Source organism: Mytilus trossulus, chromosome 5, assembly GCF_036588685.1.
Source record: "Mytilus trossulus isolate FHL-02 chromosome 5, PNRI_Mtr1.1.1.hap1, whole genome shotgun sequence".
Lineage (NCBI taxonomy): Eukaryota > Metazoa > Mollusca > Bivalvia > Mytilida > Mytilidae > Mytilus > Mytilus trossulus.
Window position 1 is genome coordinate 73281408 of NC_086377.1, and position 25721 is coordinate 73307128.

Genomic DNA, 25721 nt, shown 5'->3' on the forward strand with positions numbered 1-25721 from the left:
CAGATTCTGATTTTATTTTGTAGTATTCTTGCAATATTGGGTCAATTCCATCCTGACCTATTGTAAGGTTGTATATGCAGGCATTCCAAAAATCTTGTTTGTTGCCACTCACAAGGACAAAGTACCAATGGTGAGTGATCTTATGTTAGAAATATAGTAGTAAGTCATTGCCATTTGAAACACTTGAATAATGTGTAAAAACTGCTTACATAGTGATAATATGCCCATATGTCTTAACTTGACCAAACTTCGTATAAAGCTACACTTTCGAAAGAACAAGATCCTAATTGATTTGTGGGTAATAGAATATTAAGATCAGATTACAGGGCCTATAACTAGAGTAGAATATATGAAGAAACACTTATAGATAAGAAAATGATATTGGTTAGCATTTGTATTAATATTCAATTTGATATATCTCATTGTCATGGAGATTCTTTACCGTGTCACTCTCGCTCAAGGTCTATTGAGTTTAAACAGTTGCACAGTTTAAATGTTAAAGTTTGTATTTTCTTTTTAAGTCAGTTTTATTTCAACAAATATGTTGACAATATGAAAGTTTAGAATTAAGTGGTACTGCACCAGATGCACATCTTAACAATAAATGTCTCTTCAGTGATGTTAGAGGCCAAAATATTTGAAATTCCAAAACGTAATACAAATGTTGATGAGTTTATGAAATAAAAGATTGTGACAGGGAATGCATTAGGACGATTCATGCTTTGTTTTAAAATAAGTACAATTTTTATCAACAAAAAATGGAAATTAAACAATATCTTTATGTTCATGCAAATACCCTCTTGACCTGTTTTAAATTTATTGCCAACTTATCAATTGTGTCTTATTTTGTTTACTTGTGTTTCTTTACTAGGTAGGTAAAATGAATTACAAAACAAAAATATCAATAGCAAGTTTTTCTTTCAAAATACCCTTTTCATTTTATTTCCCTTGGAATGTAAGATTTAACAACTGATAACAGTTTCTGTCTGTTATCTTTGAAAGTATAAGATCTAGGTTAAAAGTGTAAAATTGACCTTTGAGAGAAGATGTATGTCACTTGAAAATTTGAGATAAATCTAATTGTAGAACGCGTTATGAATGATGGTGATATCAACTTAGCAGTCCTGTTGGATTTTAAGAAAGCTTTTGATGTAGTACTAGTAGATCATGATATTCTCTGTAAAAAAATTGAAATTTATGGATTTAATAATACTGCTGTTTCTTTTTTAAAATCATATTTGAATGAAAGAACTCAAGAAGTACAAATTGGTAATGCTCATTCTGAAAAAAATTATATCAAGTATGGTGTCCCCCAAGGCTCCATATTAGGCCCCTTCTGTTTTTATTATACATAAACGACCTTCATTTTTATATGAAAAATTGTTTCACTGTTATAAGCCGATGATTCAACTTTACATCTGTCTGGTAATTGTTATCAAACTCTACACTCAAAGGTACAAAAAGATTTACATGGTGTTGAGGAATGGTGCAATGATGACAATATGTTCATCAATAAAAATAAAACAAAATATATGATTATTGGAACGAAGCAAAGAGCAAAGCCACATTACAATGAGAGTTGTTTAACTATTAACAATCAAGTGATACAATCTTCCACATGCGAAAGTCTTTTAGGCATTAAAATTGACCCTTCCCTCACATGGACAAACCAAATTGATGTGATCTGCTCAAAAATATCCTCTAGACTATATCTACTATTAAAGATTAAAACATTTCTAAATCTAAAATGCAGAAAAATATTCTATAATGGTTTTATCTTGCCACCAATTGATTATTGTTGTTTAGTGTGGAGTAGTTGTAGCAGTGAGGATTTAAAAAGGATATTAAAATTACAAAAGAGAGCAGCTAGATTAGTACTAGAAACCGACCCTTTCGCTCCTTCTTCGCCCTTATTCAAACACTTAAACTGGTTGACAGTTGAACAGAGAATAAAATATCACAAGTTTGTGATTACATTTAAGTGCATTAAAAATGATGCCCCATCATATCTAACTGACAAGTATCATTATGTTTCAGACAGAAATACATACCCCTTGAGAAATGCTGTTCAAGGAAACATCATACTCCCTAAACCAAAAACAGAATTGTTAAAAAAAAATGTTATGTATTCTAGACCGTTCATGTGGAATACTTTGCCAATACCGTGAAGAAATATTACAAATGTTAATTCTTTCAAATACAACATTTATAACAGATCATTTATTGAAATCAACCTAGCTGTATAAATAATATTAAAAACTGATTATGTCATCATGTTTATTTTTTCATCACATTTTATCAAGTTGTATTGAACATTATTATCATACTTGACTTTTTATACTAATGTATGCAATGTATATGTTTGCATTTTGTTCGATTTTTCATGATGAGGACCTCAGGGAAGATTAGCTAATTGTGTAATTAAGGCAACAGTAGTATACCGCTTTTCAAACTCATAAATCCATGGACAAAAAACAAAATCGGGGTAACAAACTAAAACTGAGGGAAACACATAAAAATAAGAGGAGAATAACGACACAACACTACAATGTAACACAAACAGAAACGGACCAAGCATCAGACAAAATCCTACGAGAATAACAAATATAACATCAAAACCAAATACAAGAATTTGGGATAGACAAGAACCGTGAAACGTCTTATCGCAATGTCAATTTACACTCAAAAATAAGAGAAAACAAACGACGCAACGTTAAATTGTAACACACACAGAAGTGAACTATAATATAACAATGGCCATCTTCCTGACTTGGTACAGGACATTTTTAAAGGAAAAAATGGTGGGTTGAACCTGGTTTTGTGGCATGCCAAACCTCGCACTTTAATGGCAATGTTAAATATAACATTGAAATGACAACATAATATTACAGGACTACAATACAAATAAATAGGAGAACGTATTAGACAAAGAACTCTCTTAAAATAAAGTATTGTTGTTGTTGTTGTTATTCCACCATTGAAGATGCATTTACATCACCAGGTGAGCGATACAGTATCTTTACAGTGTATTAATCTGTCAACTTTTTATGTTTAACAGGAGAATATTGAGACCAGACGTGAAGAGCTTTACAGAGGAATTGAGGAGTTGTTTAAAGACCACGAGGGTAAACATCATCTGGTCCTTAGACCTCTAATATTTGTCAATGCCAAAGACCAAGCCGACCCAGAAATAGAAGTTCTGAAGAAAACAATAACAGAACTTACATTCGACCACCCATGCTGGGGTGAAAGAATGCCTAATGCTTGTGTTCCACTAGAGCTAGAGATCGCGGAACTAGTGGCAGAAGGAAAACAAATAATGTCATTGGCTGAAGTTAAAGAATTAAATGCTATCAGCGAGGTGTCTGTCCTGTCCCCTGAGCAGTTGACTGATTTCCTACATTTTCATCATTCCCTGGGGAAGATTGTTTATTTCGATACCCCCCAGCTGAGAGATAATGTAATGATCAACCCTCTTCTTATGGTGGAAGTTATGAGATCTTTTATCACAGGTGTGTGTATTTTCATTGTGTAGAGAATATAAATATTGCATGTAAAAATGTTCCAATATCCAAAAAGAGTTTACCTACCTTTTATTAGAGCGTGACAGACTGTTTGATAATATCTTATACTAATATTTTTGTTGGTATGTGAGAACTTTTATGTAATATGATTAGTAAAATGATTAATCTTTTTTTTATCCACATTGTTAAAATTGTGAAATGCATGCAATTTTTTAACCGATTTCTGAATGAAAATGTTGTTTTTTTAATTGTACGGCAGCAGGCAACCGAGGAGTTTACTTAGATACTTAGATCAGATTTGAATTGTGTGGCGTCACTTTTATTATACTTGAGTTATGTCTCTTTAATTTATAAATGGGAAAATTGCTGATTTTTTTTTTCCATTTTCTTACTTAAGTTTGCCTCAACCAGGGACTTTCTATACTAACGGGACTCGTCTTTATTGATTTTAACTGATAACTCAGCCTCCTGCTTAAAGCTACCACCCAACAATAAACTTAGTTCTGATATACAATGCTAGTATATATTTCACAGTACATTGTAATTGTATAATTATTATTAGTTGTATATATAAAATCTGATTAATAGCGATTTAAGATGACAAAAATATAAGATTTTGAAAGAATGATGAATTATTTAACTGAGACGTATCGTTTTGAAGCACACCCCAGTTGTGTAAAATGGTTACCATATCACACAAGATGGCAGCCACTGAAAATTCAACGAACAAATTCCTCAAAGTTTAAAGATCAATATTTAAAAGACGAGAAATCTTTTGAAAAACATGAAAAGCAGTTTGCAATGACAAAATGTATAAAATTTCATAAAAACGATTTTTTGTTAAACTTGAATATATAGTTTATTTGTATTCATGTAAAATACTTCGTAAATGTGAAATGATTTGCTATAAAGTCAAGTGACATTAGCTACAGCCGAGATCAGTCTGATAATGTGTATAGATATCGTTATAAGTGACTAGTCCCGTTAGTATAGAAAGTCCCTGCCTCAACCAAACTTTATGACTTCTATACAAAATGCTTATTACCACTAAACAAAAATCAAGTTTGAATTTTGGTGCCTTCCCATTTACCATTCTAGAGTTATACTTCTTAGAAATGGAAGCATGCAGAATTTTTCGTTTCTGTTCTCTTTCTTAAGTTTACTTCATCAAAATTTTATTAAACTTAAATATAATATATTTTTTTTCAATTTAAACTGAAACTGATATTTATTTAGTATTAAGGTATCGGTATGACTATAGAACTACATGGTTTCAAAATATAAGATATATTTGAACAATGCTAAAAAAACTTTGAGAATGCAAGTAGTTCTATCTCGTTATGAGTTGATTTCCAACACAATTATGTTTAAAGAAAACAATGTGTAGTTTTTATATATTTAAACTGAAACTCTTATACTAGGCTTTTTATAGAAGGTGAATGTAGACATGCTTAGTGTGACATTCAGTTTCACTAAACTAACATACATTATTGTTTAGGGACCAGCTGATGTGTTAAAAATTATTCATTGGTTCCCATTTTTGAAATATTTGTCAAAAGATACAACAAGTTTTATACACAGATTTAAATGAAACTTGTATTTTAATGGAAGATATCCTGGATTAATCAATTGTCTGAAAGTCTGCAGACATTTATTCTTCATAATCGAGAAATATCAACTATTAATACTTAGTTCTCCCATCATTTTGTATCTGTGTCACTTTCTATTTATATAAGGGAACAAATTTCATCCAGAAATGTGAGACCTCACCATTAGAGCAGAAATTCCTGCTAAATTAAACCAATAGTTCCAAACGGTGAAGTTGAAAGTAATTTTTAAGGACACCATCACGAGTTCGTTGATTGTTATGAAAGAGGGACGAAAGATACCAAAGGGACAGTCAAACTCATAAATCTAAAACAAACTGACAACGCCATGGCTAAAAATGAAAAAGACAAACAGAAAAACAATAGTACACATGACACAACATAGAAAACTAAAGAATAAACAACACGAACCCCACCAAACACTAGGGGTGATCTCAGGTGCTCCAGAAGGGTAAGCAGATCCTGCTCCACATGTGGCACCCGTCGTGTTGCTTATGTGATTACAAATCCGGTAAATAGTCTAATTAAATATTCGTTTCACAGATGATAACGGATTATGTCGTATCTATGGCAACGTCAGTTTATGAGTATGAATGTCCCTCTGTTATATTTCGCCCCTATTTTATAATATCATATTTGTCTGTTTGTCTTTTTCTTTTTTAGCCATGGCATTTTCAGTTTATGAGTTTAAATATCCCTCTGGTATATTTTGTCTGTCTTTTTTCTATTTTATAAATATCATATTTCATGAATTTGTCAAGGAAAAAAACCACATTCAGTGTGTTTAACATAGTTGTCTTCTTTATATATACGATCACAGCTTGGAAACTTACCTCAAAATTAATAAATTACCCACCGAAAAGGATCACAGCTTGGGAACTTACCTCAAAACTAATAAAACATGTAGAAACCATGCAAACATTTGAAAACTTGCAGTTTTCCCACAGCACATGCAAGCCTTGTTTCAGATTATTTTCTTCCAAATGGTAAATAATTCAACTTTGATCATCAAATCCTGACATAAAAGACATTCAATTTAAATATTAGAATAATTTGTTTTTTTCCAGTGATGATCTAAGTGAGCGATACCAATTGTTTGATCATTTAGCTTTTATAGACCGGTATTACCTCATAATATAAACTATATATCAAGTCTGATAACATCTTCTTTATTTCATATTTATAGATGTTGCATTTTGGCCCAAAGAAAATAAAACAAGGAAAACCTTTCAAAAGATGTCTGAAAATGGAATGATACAAAAAGTAGACCTCTACCAGATTTGGGAACAAGAAGAATTCCGTCAGATTTTACCATTTAAAGAGTACATATTTGATATGCTAATACATCTAGATATCGTATCCGAACAACGGAGATATGATACAAAAACAGGAAGTCGTCTACCAATAGAAAACTTCTTTGTACCCTGTATGCTTACCCACAGAAATGATACAGATTTCTTGAAACAAGAATGTACATCAGAGAGGACACTAAGTTTGGCCTTTGTTTTCAAAGGAACCATCATACCTCCAGCCTTACCAAACCGTCTAATATGTGCATGTCTGAGTATGTGGACATTAAAAGAATACCAAGGACGGAAACTTTTGTTTTCTGGGTTTGTTGGGTTATCATTTGATAAGGAGCATGATATTGTTGTCTGTGTAGAAGGAAATAAGATCTTACTGCACCTTGTCCACAAGCGCTCCAAGGGCCTGATAATACCTGATATAGCCACCAGTGTCCGGGATTGTTTGTTTGTCACTTTGGAGAGAATATCTGAATTTTATCAGTCAACTATCCATTGTAAAGCCAACAACAAGTTACCATTCCACACTGAGTATTCCTGCTCAAAATTAAACTGTTTTACTCCAGAAGAATATATGGTTGTAGATACAGAGGAATTTCTTTGCGAACATGGTGAAAACATTAAACACAACTGGAGAGTTTGGAATCAGAAACTGGTATGTACTTTACTTTAATTATTTTCATATTGAATATTTTCTTATGATGCATAAAAGACAGATATTTATTGACATGATATAATTGGTTTGTTTCTTTATAAAGAAATAAATAAAAAAAACAAATACAAAAATACGGAACTCTAAGGAAAATTCGGAATGGAAAGTCCCCTATCAAATCGCAAAATTTAAAGCTGAAACATAAAAGAAAAAAAATACAAGGACAATTCTATTCATCAGTATGATAACAATCATTTTTTTTTTCAACTCTAGCTTTCCATCTAATATTTTTCGTAACTTTTTGGAGTATAATTAACAGCAATGCCAGTGTAGCAATTATTTGATAAAACCCCTAATCAATGTGCTGCAATTCACAGACACAGTGTAATGAATAGTATACATTAGGCGCAGACATTTTTTTTGAGCAGAATGATGTTTAAATCTCGAAAATTCATTTACGACTTACAAACTGAAGTAAAAAACACAAAACTGAGAGAATCTTTCGAACTACAAAAAGATACCAGTTGCTATACATGATGATGTTCTTTTCTTATGCCTGCTTCAACCACCATGCAAATTTACACTTACTCAAAATGTCATAATAGGTAGGACAACACGATCAGTGTATTAAAAGGTCGCACAACAAACCATACAATCCCTCAAAAAAAGTCACATAAAGGTATTTGTGGTAGCCTCATTGGTGTAACTTTGTAATTCCAAATATTATGATTAATATGAAAACAAGACGATGTTGTATGATTGCCAATGAGAAAGCTCTCCACCAGAGATCAATTGACAAATTCGCAATGCTAGGTCATGGTATGGCTTTCACTAATCAGAAAAAAAACACACCATTTTTTCAACTATAAAGGGCCATGAAAAGACAGATCTATGTAAAACAATTCAAAAATTAAAACTAACGAACTGATTCATGCATAAAACAAAGAACAAAAATAAGTAGGATGTACACCCAACAAATTACAACAATGAAAATACAGGCTCCTGACTTGGGACAGGCAAATACAAATTGTGGCTTGATTAAACTTGTTCAGCAAAGTTATCAACACTAGTCTAACATTATACTAACATATAACTTTAAAAGAAGCAGATTCTTTGTTTTTGTTTTTTGGTATGTTAGCCGGATAACGTTAGCTACAAATAATTGTTGAATAATAAAAAGTTTTGTTTCCTTACAGGAACAAATGCAGTGTGATCCTAGTTGTCCAGGTAAATGTATTGACTATTTCTTTTTCTGTTAAAAGATCTCAAAAATATCATAATTCCTTCGTGAGTAAAATATGTATCTTAGAAGTATATTTCATTTGCATTTAAGTTATATTGTGAGCTGATAACATAAAAACAAAACATAAGTAAGATTCACAATAATCCAGTTCTAAACATTTGTGGAATTGAAATGTGTATCGGCTATCTTTGTGTTCCATTACCACAAACAAATTTCAGCAAATATTCAAGCGTTACTGATGAGTCTTTTGTAGACGAAACACACGTCTGGCGTAAATCCCAAAACTATCCTGGTATTTATGATGAGTTTATATGCATGATATATATAAGAGTTGACAAGCATAAAAACCTTTACTGTTTTTGTCATGATTTCACTACTCCATGTTGGTTCAAAGTTGGTTGGCTTGCTTACCAATATTGTTAGGATGTTTACTAAAAAGTAAAATCACAAAAATGCTAAACTCCAAAATCAAATTATAAAACCCATCAAACGAATGGACAACAACTGTCATATTCCTGACTTAGTACAAACATTTTCAAATGTAGAAAATGCTGGATTAAATCTGTTTTTTAGGGCAAAAAAAAAGCATCGTTATGTTATTGTATATAACTCGATATGATAAGACAAGGCATATTTATTAATAAGGGAGTTAACTCATGTACAGTTTGGATGTGATTTTTTTTTATTATATTGTCCCTATAATAAACTCATCATAGATACCAGGATTACATTTTGTTTTTACGCCAGACACGCGTTTCCTCTACAATAGACTCATCAGTGACGCTCGATTCTAAAAAAGTTTATTGGGCCAAATAAAGTTCGACGTTGGAGAGCATTGTTGTAGAAATTGGTGTTTTATAAGCGTATAATTTGAAACATTGAACTGCATGTATAACTTTACATGTCTTAAGATAAAGGTAACTGAAAATTGTTTAGTTATAGAGTGTTTAGATTTTATAGGTAGATATAAAAAATGGTTTGCAATGTTGTCAACATCAACACTTTAGTAGGTATAAAGGTAACACATAAGTCGTATTATAGAAGCTGTTTGACAAACACAAGTAATAATATTTACATAATTCTAACATGCCTTACTCGTGTTTTCATAACGATCGTAATAATATGAAATGCAGACTCAGTTCATAGTTCTCATTGAAACATAGATTATGAACTAACTAGTTTGATAATAAATGAAATACAAATTTAAATGTATCCATTTGAGTATCATCATTTTAAACTCTAAATCAGCACTTTTTGACAAAACCTTCTCATTTATTTGAGAGCAAATTATATTTTTATACGACCGCAAAAATTGAAAAAAAATTGTTCGTATATTGATATTGGTATCACGTTGGCGTTAGCGTTGTCGTCGTCGTCGTTGTCTTCCGAATATTTTTGGTTTTTGCACTATAACTTTAGTTTAAGTAAATAGAAATCTATGAAAATTAAACACAAGGTTTATGACCACAAAAGGAAGGTTGGATTTGATTTTAGAAGTTTTGGTCCCAACAGTTTTGGAATTAAGGGCCAAAAAGGGCCAAACAAAGCATTTTCTTGGTTTTCGCACTATAACATTAGTTTAAGTGAATAGAAAGCAATGGAATTTTGACACAAGATTAATGACCACAAAAGAAAGGTGGGGATTGATTTTGGGAGTTTTGGTTCCAATTGTTCAGGAATAAGGGCCAAAAAAGGACTTAAAAAACCATTATTCTTGGTTTTTGCACAATAACTTTAGTATCAGTTAATAGAAACCAATGAAATTTAAACACAACGTTTATGACCATAAAAGGAAGGTTGGGATTGATTTTGGGTGTTTTGGTCCCAACAGTTTAGGAATAAGGGGCACAAAGGGTCCAAAATTATACAAAAATTGAATACTTTGTGTTGTTTGATATGCTGAATCTTAAAATGTACTTAGATTTTTTTTATTGGCCCTGTTTTCAAGTTGGTCCAAATCAGGGTCCAAAATTAAACTTTGTTTGATTTCATTAAAAATTGAATAATTGGTGTTCTTAGATATGCCAATCTAACTGTGTATGAAGATTTTTAATTTTTTGTCCCATTTTCAAGTTGGTCTACATTAAGGTCAAAAGGGTCCAAAATTAAACTAAGTTTAATTTTAATAAAAATTTAATTCTTGGGCTTCTTTCATCATGTTCATATGCTGAATCTAAACATGTACTTAGATTTTTGAATATGGGCCCAGTTTTCAAGTTGGTCCAAATCAGGATCCAAAATTATTATATTTAGTATTGTGCAATAGCAAGAAATTTTCAATTGCACAGTATTCAGCAATAGCAAGAAATTTTTAATTGCACAGTATTGTGCAATAGCAAGAAATTTTCAATTGCACAGTATTGCGCAATAGCAAGAAATCTTCAATTGCACAGTATTGTGCAATAGCAAGTATTTTCAATTGCACAGTATTGCGCAATAGCAAGAAATATCTAATTGCACAACATTGCGCAATAGCAATACATTTCCAATTGGAGTTATCTTTCTTTGTCCAGATTAGTAGTTGAATCAACTTAAATCTTTGTTTTATACAATATACTATGTATATTCACTTTTACTACCAACTGATAAATTAAAACAATCTTTACCATTCAGTGATAACAAGCACTTTTTTACATTTTAATATTTTATGATGTATTTAAATGAGTAGTAATTGTGGTAATTTGAATTGAGATCAGTTTTGGAATAAGGGAAAGGGGATGTGAAACAAAATTGGGGGGGGGGGGGGTCAATTTTTCTCATTTCAGATTTCATAAATAAAAAGAACATTTCTTCAGACATTTTTTGAGAGGATTAATATTCAACAGCATAGTGAATTGCTCAAAGGTAAAAAACAAAGTTTAAGTTTATTTGTCCACATTCATTCTGTGTCAGAAACCTATGCTGTGTCAACTATTTTATCACAATCTAAATTTAGAGCTGAATCCAGCTTGAATGTTGTGTCCATACTTGCCCCAACCGTTCAGGGTTCAACCTCTGCGGTCTTATAAAGCTGCGCCCTGTGGAGCATCTGGTTTATATTTTTTTTACGACCGCAAGAAAAAAAAATGGGATCGTAAAATGCTATCATGTCCTCATCGGCGTCATTGTCTGTGTCGTTGTCATCCGACGACATTTTGTTTCTCAATAACTTCAGTTTAAGTGTATGGATCTCTTTGAAATTTAAGTAAAAGGTTTAATACCTCAACAGGAAAGTTGAGATGGTTTTTGGGAGTGATGGTCTCAACCGTTTGGGAATTAGGGTTACAAATTGTGCCCAAACAATCATTTTTCTAGTTTCAGAACAATAACTTGTGTATTAGTATTTTGATTGCTCTGAAATTGTACCCCAAGGTTCCATACCACAAATTGAAGATTGGGATTGATGGTGGGGGTAATCTGTTCTTGAATTTAGGGTCAAAAGGGTCTAAAACAATCATTTTTCTAGTTTTCAGACAATAATGTTTTAGTACACTGATGTCTCTTTTTGAAAACAACTGGGTCAATTTGAATCAAACCTGGCCATACTCATCAGTATGATTACTATCTATATTTGTTGCCAATATTGACTAATGGTGTTCTAGTAATGTACCGTCACATTTACATAATAATTACTATCTTTTCACAATGTTTACGTTTTAAACAACTTGTAGGTTTGAGTGAATATTCTTTAGATCAAATTCCAAGTAACCCAGAGTTGCTTCGTCTTTCTGGTAATTGTGAGGAAGACTTGATACATGAATTAGCACTTCGTCTTGGAATTGAAGAGATAGATTGGAAAGATATTGGCAAGAATAACACAGGAAATACACAGATGGTCAAGTTTTTGACACTTATTCACTTGAAAGAGAATTATTCAATATGTTTTGGAGATCTAGATAGAAGTTTGCAAGAAATGAAAATAACAACACACACATTATGCATGGTAAGCTATATAGAGATAAAGTGTTTTTTGCATTTTTATATCTCCCTTTCAATTATGGTCTCTTCAAAGTATATTAGCTACGATTTTGACAACTTCAAATCCAAATTTTAGAGCTGCTTACATCAAAGATATAAATTTCACAATTAGATCGCTGGAATGTTTACATAAACTACAGAAGTGTAAATAATTGATATTTAATATCGTGTTACACAACTTTTAATGATATTTTATTAAATCCTGTTTATATCCCAAGCTTTGTCGACACAGCAGGAGAAATGACCGAGATATATATAAATATGAACATGTGCTATTTATACCCCCGCTTTAAAAAAGGGGGGTATACTGTTTTACCTCTGTTTGTCCTTCCGTCAGTCCGTCAGTCAGTCCGTCCGTCCCATGAATATTTTTCGTCGCATTTTTCTCAGGAACTACAATACAAGGATTTCTGAAATTTGGTTTCAGGGTTTATCTAAGTCAGCTATACCGTGTGATGCATTTTCAGATTGATCACTTGACAACTTCCTGTTTACCAAACACTTGTATGATTTTACACATGATAGCCAAGTTGAAAATTTTCGTCACATTTTTCTCAGGAACTACAATACAAGGATTTCTGAAATTTGGTTTCAGGATTTATATAAGTCAGCTATACCGTGTGATGCATTTTCAGATTCATCACTCGACAACTTCCTGTTTACCGAACACTTGCATATTTTTACACTATTAATATTATCCACTTGCGGCGGGGGTATCATCAGTGAGCAGTAGCTCGCAGTTTCACTTGTTGTTTCTTAATTATTGTATAACTTGTTTTTAAATAAAAGGTCATATTTGAAGCCATTTATCAAATTATGTAAACATAACAAAATACAACAAATACCTCCATATCATTCGAAAATGGTCCTAAAATAATGGTGACATTATACACATGTTTTTACATCTTTATGACAAAACAATGATGATGATACGTATTTGTGGATTGAATTGGGGGCAATCATTAAAGATACACTGAAAGAATAATATTTAATAGTGAAAATTTTATTTTTTAACTTCTCCTAAGTTTGCAGATCTCATCATAAATGCTTATACAGTTGTATACGACTTCATTTTCAGGTCAGGAGAAGAAAACAAGTGAAATCTAGTAAGTAAACTGTATCTTACTAGACCAATGATTTTGCTAGTGATCATTGTGCCTCTTTGTTTTTTGTCATTCACTCATAACACATTGTAGTGTGCACTTGTCAATCTTGTGTGTGAAGAAAGTAAATTTTAGAGGCAGTATGACTAAAAAGGACCTTGAAAAATCCTTGAAAGGTCTATTTTGCCTGAAGGAACTTTATTTCCGTAATAATTTCTAAACATATCAACAAATACTTGTAATCGAAAAAAAGTTTGATTTTAATCATGCCAGCTAAAAAACTAACTGCACTGATAACATTTGTGCATTATGTGATAAGCATTTAACAAACAGCACTTTCAAAAAGAGGGGCGACTGATACCAGAGGGACTTTCAAACTCATAAGTCGAAAATTAACTGACAATGCCTTGGCTAAAAAAGACAAGGACATACAGAAACACAATAGTATACAAAACAAAACACAGAAAACTAAAGACTAAGCAACAAGAATCCCACTAAACATTGTGTGTGATCTAAGGTGCGCCAGAAGGGTACACAGAAGGTACCCATCGTGTTGTTCATTTCAGCTAAAACAAGTCCCAGAAAATATAATGATTGTTTAAAACATCATTTGAAGGAACAGATTTTATGGATTTCTGGCAGTGTGAGTAACGGCCTGATTGAATTGTGATTAATGTATAATTTGCAAAAAGTTTGAATGCGAATACAAGAAAAACGCATGTTCAGAATCGAGTCATTAAATACCATTTGACACTAAAAGTTGATCGAGATTCAGGAAATCTTGTTGTTTTAATAAAGCAAGAACAAGGTTTTTAAAAAGTTCCCTTTAGACTAATGTCCATGAGTCCATGTAAAATTATTCACTTACATGTATCATTTAAATCTGAATTCTCTTATAGGAATTCCAGACGATATATTAGATTGTATACCTACAGATGAAATTTTAGACAAGCTAGCACCACAGATTGGAAAAATGGTTTTTCAACTCGGAACAGAACTCGGATTGTCCATTGCGGATTTAGAAAATATCGACAAATGTAGTACCAATTTGACAGCCCAAAATAAGGAAGTGTTATTTACTTGGAGAAAAGACAGATCAGTAAAACCTACAATACGGGTCATTAAACAAGCTTTAGTTAATATAAGAAAAGGTGTACGTTGTTTAGAGGAGGTTGTGAAGAACATAGATGCAAAAACATTAAGAGCTGTGGAAATAGTTACAGGTAATAATATGCTGCGACAGAAAACAGGCATGGAAACTTTTCAGTAGATTTTTATTAACGGAATAGGTAGCATTCGTAAATGAATCTTAATCTGAAATTTGATTATTCCGTCATATTCCGTCACAATTCACTTGCTGTCAACTCTGTAGCTTTTCAGACAATTTGTATACAGGTGGCATCTGGAATCATCTAGGAATCTTTTTAAAACTATTTGTATATCTTTGCTTCTAGTTGTTAAGGTTTGTTTTTTGGTTTTGATTTAATTTCTTTGAAATGTTTTAGCAGTATTGGTATACTACTCTTGTGAAGTAATGCACTCCAATTTTTTTTTCATTTGTTATGACCTGCGTTTCCTTTGTTAAGCGTTGGTTTATGTTAATTCAATGCATATATATGTGTCAGAAAATTGTTTGATATTTTAAGTTCTATATTAAGAAATAATCTTGAAAACTAACCTTTCTTTAACATATGACAGTTGTGTAAAAAGAATATATAAAAACCAAATAATAAAAGGCTCTCTGTGCTTAACTCGTCAGATTGATACCAAATAGTCCGCTTCTATGTATGCAGGCATTTGTTTTTTTTTAGCATTTCAGAGTTTCTGTTGTTCCATTGTTTTCCTCATATAGTTGCTTTTATATTCCATATTTTGTATGCGTGCAATTTCAAAACTTGAACTAAAGTTCAGACTTTTCGTTTGCTTGACAATACATTTTTTGAAAAGAAATCAGTACATGCAGTATGCTGACTGAATACAAAATATAAACATTTTGATATTGTAAATAGATATAGGAAGATGTGGTGTGAGTGCCAATGAGACAACTCTCCATCCAAATAACAATTTAAAAATTAAACCATTATAGGTTAAAGTACGGCCTTCAACACGGAGCCTTGGCTCACACCGAACAACAAGCTATAAAGGGCCCCAAAATTACTAGTGTAAAACCATTCAAACGGGAAAACCAACGGTCTAATCTATATAAACAAAACGAGAAACGAGAAACACGTATATATTACATAAACAAACGACAACTACTGTACATCAGATTCCTGACTTAGGACAGGTGCAAACATTGTCAACTTACATGCTAACCGAAATTTTGTGTTACTACAATTACAGATAAAATCAGAGATAATGCAGACAGAATCATACAGGACATACAAATCAGTCAAATTTTAGATCATATGATGACACATCTGGTGATATCAGCAGACGACAGACTTGATATTGAACATTATCCTCGACATGATGACCAGAACAAAGCATTGCTGGATATTGTTATTAAAAGGAGAGAACCTGCTTACAGTGTGTTTGTTGATGGATTACGTAATTATGGATACGAAGATATCGCTAATGATTTGAAATGTTTTGCACAGGAAACAAGTCCAAGTACAACATTAATATCTGCTGAAAATAAAGGTATGGCTAAAGGGGTCATAAACACAAGCAACGAATGTTTATACTGAAACATAAAATATTTTGGTACCTCTGCGCATGTTAGTGTAACATACGACACAGAGTGTATTTGATTTGATAATATTAATACGTTGTAGATGAAAAAAAGTTCCTCAGATGGGTTTGGTTTCTTTTGGATTGATACATTTTGAAACAATAGAAAATCAAATTTCACTGCATGATGCGAAAATCAATATCACTGCATATGAGAAATAAATTATTAGTCAATAGTTTCCCACATTAATCTATACGTATCAATTAAATAAAATTAAAGTAAAAAAATGCATTAAAATAGTAACATTAAAGCCATCTCTCTTAATACACTAAACATGTCTATCCGTATCAACTCGTTTGATAGATAATGTAATGCCTAAATTATCCGTTAGTTGCTGACAAAAAAGGCAATAAAAGTTGAATTTCTTGGTATTACCTGTAATTCTTTATTCAATAGTGATACAGCTTATAGAAAAACATAAATGTTTATTGACGAATGATAATTATGAAGTATTGTTGACTGTACATGTGTGTACGCCCAAATCATGAGCATTATGTTATTTCGGTCTGTTTTTCTGTTCGTTCGTACGTCTGTTCCTTTGTCTGTACATTTCTCCCTCTGGCCGTCCGTCTGTTCGTTTGTCTGTACATTTCTCCGTCAGGTCGTACGTCTGTTCGTTTGTCTGTACGTTTCTCCGTCCCGTCGTCCGTCTCTCGTTCCCGGTTCAGATTAAACTGGGTTAAGATAGTGTTTGGTGAAGTTGAAATCCAATCAATGTGAAACGAAGTACATGTTCCCGATGATATTATATTTTGTATTAAATTCCAAATTAATATTTTTACCCCAAGTTCACTGTTCACTGAACATAGAAAATAATAATCCAAGTGGAGCATACGTGTATAATGGACACATACTTGTTTCTCTCTCATATGTTCATGTATTTGAAATAAATTAATAAAACACATTTATAGCGAACAAATTGTTATTGTAGGTATTTTTCTTTGTATAGAATAATGGATTATTAATACTAACGGTATTGAAGAGTTGATCATTTTTATAGGCCACTTGTCTAAATATCACATGTTAAGAAAGTCGGTGAGATAAATTCGTTACATAGTGTGCTAGTGTTTCGCTCTCACCCCATATGGAATTCACTGACCCCATATATATCGTATAAGGTCACTAGCACACTATGTAACTAATAATATGTCCTCCTCAAAACTTTGTAGGAGCAGTTTTAGGGTAGGAGCACACGTCTGGATATGGAGTCTATATAATGATAATTGGGAAGTTTAAATCGACCCGTTTCTCATAGATTTTAGTGTGAAGTTGACCATTGTCAATCATGTGTACCAATATTGAGGAAAAGATTAAGATATGAAGTAGTCCTTCGAATGCCAGTAGTATTCTTAATTTCAACTTCACTGGGATATATCAGATGTAAGTACTGGCTGAATATAGGTTATTCAGTGATAGGACATCATCAGTATATCTGAGAGTAAAATTAAAGAAACTTGCAAGGTGATTTTCTTATTGTCTTTTAGAAGATTCAAAAATGAATTCTGCTTCATACGAGTACAAAAATTAATTGGCCAGTAAGGGTGCACAATTAGTACCCATTGGAATAACCAAAATCAAGAAATTTGTATCTACGATTCCAATTTTTATATACAAAAAGCTCTGATTAATGAGGTGGCGAAGTCGATCTATCAATTGACCATGGCAGTGTAAAGCGTAGAAAAATGAAAAGTCTTAATGTTGCTACAAAATTTCAGAGATTGTGATCCGAGATTAAGCAGTAGATCTTTAGAATTGTTGAGAATCTAATTAACACCATGGGTAGAATATATCTCATCACAATATGTGTTAAGGCCATATTTTACTGTAGAAGGAATAGTATAATTGGGGTAAACTTTCTGCGTTTTCGTTGATGTTGATACAAAAAGGTAGGACACATTTGTGTTTTGTAAAATTTCATCATTCTATCATTCTATAGCACTTAAGAAAATAAAATCTCTCTTTTTATATTTTGTAGGCTTTTCAGTTTGGAATGTTCCATTGTATAAAGTTCGTCTACAAAAGAATTACGTTAAGGTTATCACCGATATACAACATGAAAGCATAGTAGATCATCTAATATCAAGAGAGGTAGTGTCAGTTGATGATGGGAAGAAGATAGAATCGGGTAAAACACCACAGGAAAAGAACAGGAATTTGATGGACATGCTTTTGCGTAAAAATGAACAGGGATTTAATGAATTTCTCAAAGCTCTTCGAAAAGACTCAATTTATGCATACCTAGCAGAGCAAATAGAAAAGACAGAAGTTACTAGCACAGATATGGCAACCCTTCATAAATGCTTGAAATAAAAGAAATGTTATTTCTTTCAGAAAAAAAACAGCTAGGAAAACCATCATTTAACAATCAACAGAAGGAGGTATTGTCAATCCAATGCATTACGATTTTGTCACTTAAATGATCCACTGTAAATTCAGAAATTATTGCGTGCATTTATTATTGCCTTTTTGTAGGGGCCAAAAAGGGTCCAAATAAGCATTTTCTTGGTTTTCGCACTATAACTTTAGTTTAAGTAAATAGAAATCTATGAAATTTTGACACAAGGTTTATGACAACAAAAGGAAGGTTGGGATTGATTTTGGGAGGATTGGTCCCAACAGTTTAGGAAAAAAGGGCAAAAAAAGGGCCCAAATAAGCATTTTTCTTGGTTTTCGCACAATAACTTTAGTATAAGTAAATAGAAATCAATGAAATTTAAACACAAGGTTTATGACCATAAAAGGAAGGTTGGGATTGATTTTTGGAGTTGAGGTCCCAACAGTTCAAGAATTAGGGGCCAAAAAGGGGCCCAAATTAAACTTTGTTTGATTTCATCAAAAATTGAATAATTGGGGTTCTTTGATATGCCTAACTGTGTATGTAGATTCTTAATTTTTGGTCCCGTTTTCAAATTGGTCTACATTAAGGTTCAAAGGGTACAAAATTAAACTAAGTTTGATTTTAACAAAAATTGAATTCTTGGGGTTCTTTGATATGCTGAATCTAAAACATGTACTTAGAATTTTTATTATGGGCCCAGTTTTCAATTTGGTACAAATCGTGGTCCAAAATTAAACTTTGTTTGATTTCAACAAAAATTGAATCCTTGGGGTTCTTTGATATGCTGAATCGAAACATGTACTTAGAAATTTTATTATGGGCCCAGTTTTTAAGTTGGTCCAAATCGTTGTCCAAAATTAAACTTTGTTTGATATCAACAAAAGTTGAATCCTTGGGGTTCTTTAATATGCTGAATTTTAATATGTATTTAGATTTTTGATTATTGATTTTGGACCCAGTTATCAAATTTGTCCACATTGAGGTCAAAAGGGTCCAAAATTAAACTTTGTTTGAGTTCATTGAAAATTGAATATATGAGGTTCTTTGATTTGCTGAATCTAACCATGTATTTAGATTTTGGATATTGGACCATAATAGGTAAATGTCCAATTTAAAATTTTTAAGTTCTTATGCCACATTCAGTCTGTGTCAGAAACCTATGCTGTGTCAAATATTTAATCACAATCCAAATTCAGAGCTGTATCAAGCTTGGATGTTGTGTCCATACTTGCCCGAACTGTTCAGGGTTCGACCTCTGCGGTTATTTGCATTTATAATAAAAACCTCGAAATAATTTCTGAATGTACAGTATGTTAATGAATCACAATGTAATAGTGATAACAATCTTTTATCTTAAACATATTTCATGTGTGAGTGTCACGCATGGCTAGGACAAAGTTAAAATATGTACTAACCCCTTTTATAAGAGTTGATTCCAATATTTATCTGCCGTGGCGTGGTAGTTATACAGCCCGTCATTGTGTTATTGTGCTATGGTAAATTTTTGTATTCTCGCTTTTGTTTTTGCCGATATGCTTTGTTTATATGCCTTTTTGGTTTTTTTATAGTGATTTAGACTATAACACGATGTTTACTGCTGTATCCTTATTTTTGACAATTTTACCTATTATGTCTATTTGCTTTGTTCGCACATTGGCGTCAATATAATGGAATTTTATGCGACTTTTATACAAGTGAGAGGTTTAACTAGCAATAAACCAGGTTCAATATACCATTTTCGACAGAAGCAAATGTTTGTACAAAATCAGGAATATGATAGTTGTTATCCATTCATGTAGTGTGTTTGAGCTCTTAATTTTGCCATTTGATTACGGACTTTCCATTTTGAAAATTTCTCCGAGTTCTGTATTTTGAGTAATTTTTACTTTTTACCAGTGTTCGTTCTTAACAAATATGATTATTGTAAAACAGTCATAACACATTTGTTCAAGAAACTAATTTTAAAGTATTTTAATAGAATTATTGGAAACCAGAATTGCCACAGTTTATTAAGGCCACATACGTCTATGTGAGCAAACCTTATTGTTTTTGATAATACAAAATTTCGTAAACAGATAATTTGCACACCTGATATGTCATACCTACTGCGCTGGTTATACCCGTTAGAACGTAACAACCGCCAGCAGTGGCATCAACCCGTTGATTGTAAAAACTCGTAAAGTATACTTAATTTGTTATGCTGGTGGGTAAATGAGCTGTGTTTAGAAATCAATTAAATTTAAACTTATCATCATTTGTAAAGTTAAATAATACCATTTACATGTCGGACAGAGATCAACTGATAAACTGCTAGATTGAAATTGTTTGCAAATACATGGCTATTATAATTTCTTTCTTTCCGTGATGTGTATACAAGTATCCATCTGTATTTGTAATTCCCCATTTACAAAGGTTGCATTTCTGTAAATATAAACAGTGTAATTTCTCAGCTTCTTTTACTGCTTTAACTGTACTATTTTTACACTGAAGTTTCGTACGAATTCAAATCCAAGAATGGAAAGTTCATTAGCACTTTTATTTTTTTGAAAGGTCAAAATGTAAGTCTGTGCAGCATATTTTCAACAATTATATACCTTAAACTTATAAGATTTTAAACTGATACACAAATTATGTACTTTCTCACCCTTCACGTTTGGTCATACTCAGAATTTAGTTTGACTGCTACTCATTTGTATGTATACTAGTTAAATTCCCAAGGTGTGTATCTTTGAGATGAACTATAGAGATCATACCAGTAAATAAAGCTGTTCAATAATACCTTAATAGTTAATTTAGTTCTAAATTTAAGTCTAATGGGTACTAAAGTATGCACATATGAAATAACTAAATCAGAGACCGAATCTTGTCTTTCATGCATTTCTCATGGGGGTGTACGAGTGATCATATAATCACAATTTTGTTAACAATATAATCACAGATTCATTAATTATTTTTCTAAACAATATAATCTAATAATCAAAAATACAGTTCCAGATTATCAAATATTTAAATAATCATAAAATATTTGGTCAGGGCCCAGTTGTTCAAAAGTGTCGTTAAATTTAACGATGATTAAGCCTAACGAGTCGTTAAATCTTAACGCAGTCTCTAACTAATCAATGCGTTAAATATTGTTGTTCAAAAAATGTTAACGACAATTTTAGTTAACGCAGTGTTAAAATTTAACGATGTGTTTAAAAAAATAAAATTCCCACAATTCTTTGTAAAATTAAACTTCCTGTATTAATCAACATGGCTGCAAATGTGTCTGTAAAAACTTCAAGAGACAGAAAACTAAATTTCACAGCAGTTGAGAGCAATTTAATAAGTGAGCTGGCTACAACACATCTAGAATTACTCCAGGGGAAGCATTCCCCAGAGGTTACCAATGCCAAAAAACAGGAAATGTGGAAGGACATTACATCCAAGGTGAATGCATTGGGGGTGTGTCTCAGGACAGAGACAGAGGTTCGAAACCGCTGGAGAAACCTGACCCGTGGGGCCAAGCAAAAGTTTACAACAGTACAGAAGGAAAGAGCACAAACTGGTGGTGGTCCTCCTCCCACCCAGCCTTCCCAAGCAGAGGAGAACATTATTAATTGCATGAAAGACACTGCCTCTTTCCGTGGGGTTCCCGGTGGTCAGGAAACTGTAATTGAGGGACCAGAAGGTAATATATGTTTAAAATGTTTTCAAATTACTGTAATAATGCTTTAAAAACAGTCTTTTCATTCCGAAATTTACAAGACACATTTTAATCAAAAGGCTATTTATCGTCTGCAATGTTTACAATTACAGGGGGAATCCCAAATTGTGACCCTGACCTTCGAAATAAAAATAGATGCATTTTTATCGTTACAATATTGAGTTGTAGACTGTGACATTTTCAATGACAGTCTTGTGTGCTTTCTTGAATCATTCCTATAAGCTAAATGCTCTGCAGTTTGTGTCAAAATCTCACCTTATGTAGCTTATTTGTTTACAATTCATGATTCTATCTGCAACTTGGCTGTCCTTTGCGCCGAACACAAGCCGCTTATGTCATCGCAAAATATTTATGGGGGTGTTTCAGGGTAAATTTTGTACGACGTTTTTTTTTGTATTTGATATGCATCAATTTGTGAGTTCTCTAATATGACATTCAATCGTGAATTTTGCTTTTATGCATTAAATTATTTCTTGCTCATCATGAAATGCGTTTCTTTAAACATTTTCCGGTTAAGATAACCCATCTCCTTTTATCCCCCTTATTCCTGTTAATTTCGGTATCGGGATCGTTCGCCCTAATAATATGTTCGCCCCGTGTCTGTTCGCTCATCGAGTCCGTTCGCCCTACTTTTGAAAAATAAATATAATCAGAGCATTTAAGTGCCTATTTTTAAGTTTACTACTTTTTGCATAAAAATAGTTTCTCAAATGAAGTAAATATGTAATATTTCCTTCAGGTAGGCCCTCCTGCTTAGTAAAAAAAGCAAAAGAGATGAAGGGTCAAATTGAAGAATATCTTCAGAATTACCAGCCATCAAAATCATTGCCAAAAGTTGGAAGCAGGTTGAATGATTATGTTGACAAAACTAAAGGCATCTCTGAGGAAGAGAGAGATGAATTAACTTCATATCTCAGCTTGAAACACAAAGACATTTTCAATTTATCAGTCAGTTCTGACATTCCATCTATGATGACAACACCATATCCTTCATAATCCATCATTCAGGACACAAAGGTACAACTATTGTGAGAGAAAAAAAAGTATTTTCTTAAAATTCTGTCACCCCTAAATACCTACATATCTTACCATGATAAAATATTCATATTTTGTCCTTGTCTACCGAATTCTCCTTTTTGAATGCCCATATACGATTCATATACGGTTTATAGATACTAGATATAGGGCATAGTTTTTTTTTCTCTTCAGACTGCAAAATAATGGGGAAAAAAATAAAGACAAAAATTGACAAAAAGTTGTGTAAATATCAAGAACCAGAAAATGACCTAGACAATTCATAAATAAAAAAAACATCCAGACCATCAAGGTTTTATTTTACGATCACGGTGATACTGATGCAAATATCTTTGATTTAAACACTGTGTACTTGTTGAAACTATCTTAGATAAAAAGTTGGCTTTTGCTTACAATAAAATACAATTTTAAGAGTTGAAAAAATAGTGGGAATTAAAAAAAAATAAGAGTGAACAAATAAAATTGAATAAATGATTTTAAGACTTATGTAGTTTGTTCTAATGAGTACATATAACTATTTCAGACCAATTACAACACACATCACAGTCCAGTGTGGATGTGCAATCCAGTACCGTGAATGAGGAGATGGAGGAAGTATGGAGAAATCGCCTGGACTTTCATTTTAATGCCATCAGTGATGCCTCAATTCCTGCAGCAGCCCCAGTGACAGTTGTTCACGAGATGGTACAGAACAGGACTGACCTGACTGTTAGGTATACTGTAAACTCTAAGAAATGAAAATGAGAATGGAAATGGGGAATGTGTCAAAGAGACATCAACCCGACCATAGAAAAAAACAACAACAGAAGGTAATTAACATGTCTTCAATGTAGCCAGAAATTCCCACACCCGGAGGCGTTATTCAGTTGGCCCATAAACAATATATACTAGTTCAGTGATAATGAACACCATACTAATTTCCAAAAATTAATATATAGTGGCATTTAAGTAAATATGGTTTTTGTTTTGTTTTTGTCTATTCTTCATCTATTTGCCATTTTTATATTATCTTATTTGTACCAGCATTAATCCTTTATAGCATATAATGTTTAAGAATAATATGTGTATATCCTAAAATGTTCAGTCTCCCAGGAAAATACATGTTAAACTGACCTCATTGTTGCAGAGGCGGATTTAGGGGGGCAGGGGGCCCGCCCCCCCTCCCATTTGGGGAAAAAAATTGGTTGCTTATATAGGGAATCACTGAAGCGTGACTGAAGTGGGCCCCCTCTTAGGTCAGTAAGTGGGCCCCCACTTATGAAAATTCCTGGATCCGCCACTGTGTTGGTACTATAGATCATCTATTTATGAAGAATTGTTGTTATATCTCGCCCAATCGTACATAAAACATATTCCCAATAACCACAAGGCACTCCAATATAAAAGGAAAAGTGGTCCTTGACCTAAAGCATCAATCGTTTCAATTTTTAAGGCAGCAACCATATGATTTTCGGGGGGGGGGGGTGGGGGTGGGGGGAGGGGGGGGGGCTATTGTTTTTTTCTGTACAAACTTTTTTTTCGCCTTTGGCGAAGAACAATCTATTTTTTTAGCGAGAAACTGAAAACAAGTTTTTTCTTTCAATTTTAGCATTACATATATTGGCAGCTGAGGGTGAAACAAACAATTATTTTTTCTCAGGGTCCAAAACAAATTATTTTTTCACCAACAACTTAAATTATAGTAAGTGGTAGTTATGTTCCCAGATTGAGTTTCGTTTCATTACAAAGTTATAAGTTGAATCATATTATTACAACAACGTAAGCAAGTTAATGAAGCCTGAACAGATCTGGGGTGGGGGAGATGTGGGTGGGGTGGGTGGGGGTATTTCCTTCCTATCTAAAGCGGTAGGAGTGTATCGCAAAACAGGGTTGCTTTTTCATGCACTGCTGGTTACACAGGTTCCCTTTTTATGTCCTGCTTGTTAGAAAAGTGTCGCTTTTTAGAGCCCTGCTGGTGAATAATATTTTATGTTTCATCTCCTTGTTTTCTAGATCTGATGAACAGGAGCCACCACAAAAGAAACCCAAGAAGAAGACGGCTGATGATGTATACAGTCTGCAGTGTCAAGTTTTGGAGAGAAAACTGATTAAAACCAACCTCCAAATTCAGTTATATGAAAGACTTCACAGCAAGCTTGATGACAATCTTACTACAGGGTTGCTGTCTTTCTTGGAGCAGTAGAATATAAAGATTCTATTTCTAATGTTAACCTGTTGTTCTCTCTTTGTTTTGTTTATCTTAAATATATATTATATATATAAATATGTTGACTCTTTGTCTGGTTGATTTTTTATTTTCCACTTGTAACACAGATATAAACAGTAGTGCCCACACTAATAGGATCAAGTGCTTTCTGAGGCTAATTAACATTCAATTTATGCAGAAAGTCTTAAAGATACAATTATAACTACAAATATCACAAAAACTGAATAAATGACTATACGGTATGTGTTTTATTCCTAGGTGAGGTCAGGTGAACCGTGTTTTAGATTGAAAATTTCACATGACAGACAAAAA

General features: G+C 32.7%; 2 protein-coding genes across 2 annotated transcripts in view; both read left to right on the forward strand.

Annotated features, from left to right (window-relative positions):
• Positions 1-18434, forward strand: part of LOC134718283 (uncharacterized) — a 77680-nt gene extending 59246 nt beyond the window's left edge. The window contains exons 7-15 of the mRNA XM_063580776.1: positions 24-130; positions 3059-3512; positions 6318-7090; positions 8284-8314; positions 11981-12252; positions 13366-13393; positions 14290-14613; positions 15734-16033; positions 18100-18434. Coding sequence (XP_063436846.1) covers positions 24-130; positions 3059-3512; positions 6318-7090; positions 8284-8314; positions 11981-12252; positions 13366-13393; positions 14290-14613; positions 15734-16033; positions 18100-18434 — 2624 coding nt within the window. The remainder of the gene's footprint in view (positions 1-23; positions 131-3058; positions 3513-6317; positions 7091-8283; positions 8315-11980; positions 12253-13365; positions 13394-14289; positions 14614-15733; positions 16034-18099) is intronic.
• Positions 18435-21656: 3222 nt separating this feature from the next.
• On the forward strand, positions 21657-25406 carry LOC134717460 (uncharacterized). The gene is made up of 3 exons (XM_063579991.1): positions 21657-22132; positions 23727-23916; positions 25196-25406. The coding sequence occupies exons 1-3, from the start codon at positions 21715-21717 to the stop codon at positions 25383-25385; spliced, it is 798 nt and encodes a 265-aa protein (XP_063436061.1). The 5' UTR covers positions 21657-21714; the 3' UTR covers positions 25386-25406.
• The last annotated feature ends 315 nt before the right edge of the window (positions 25407-25721 follow it).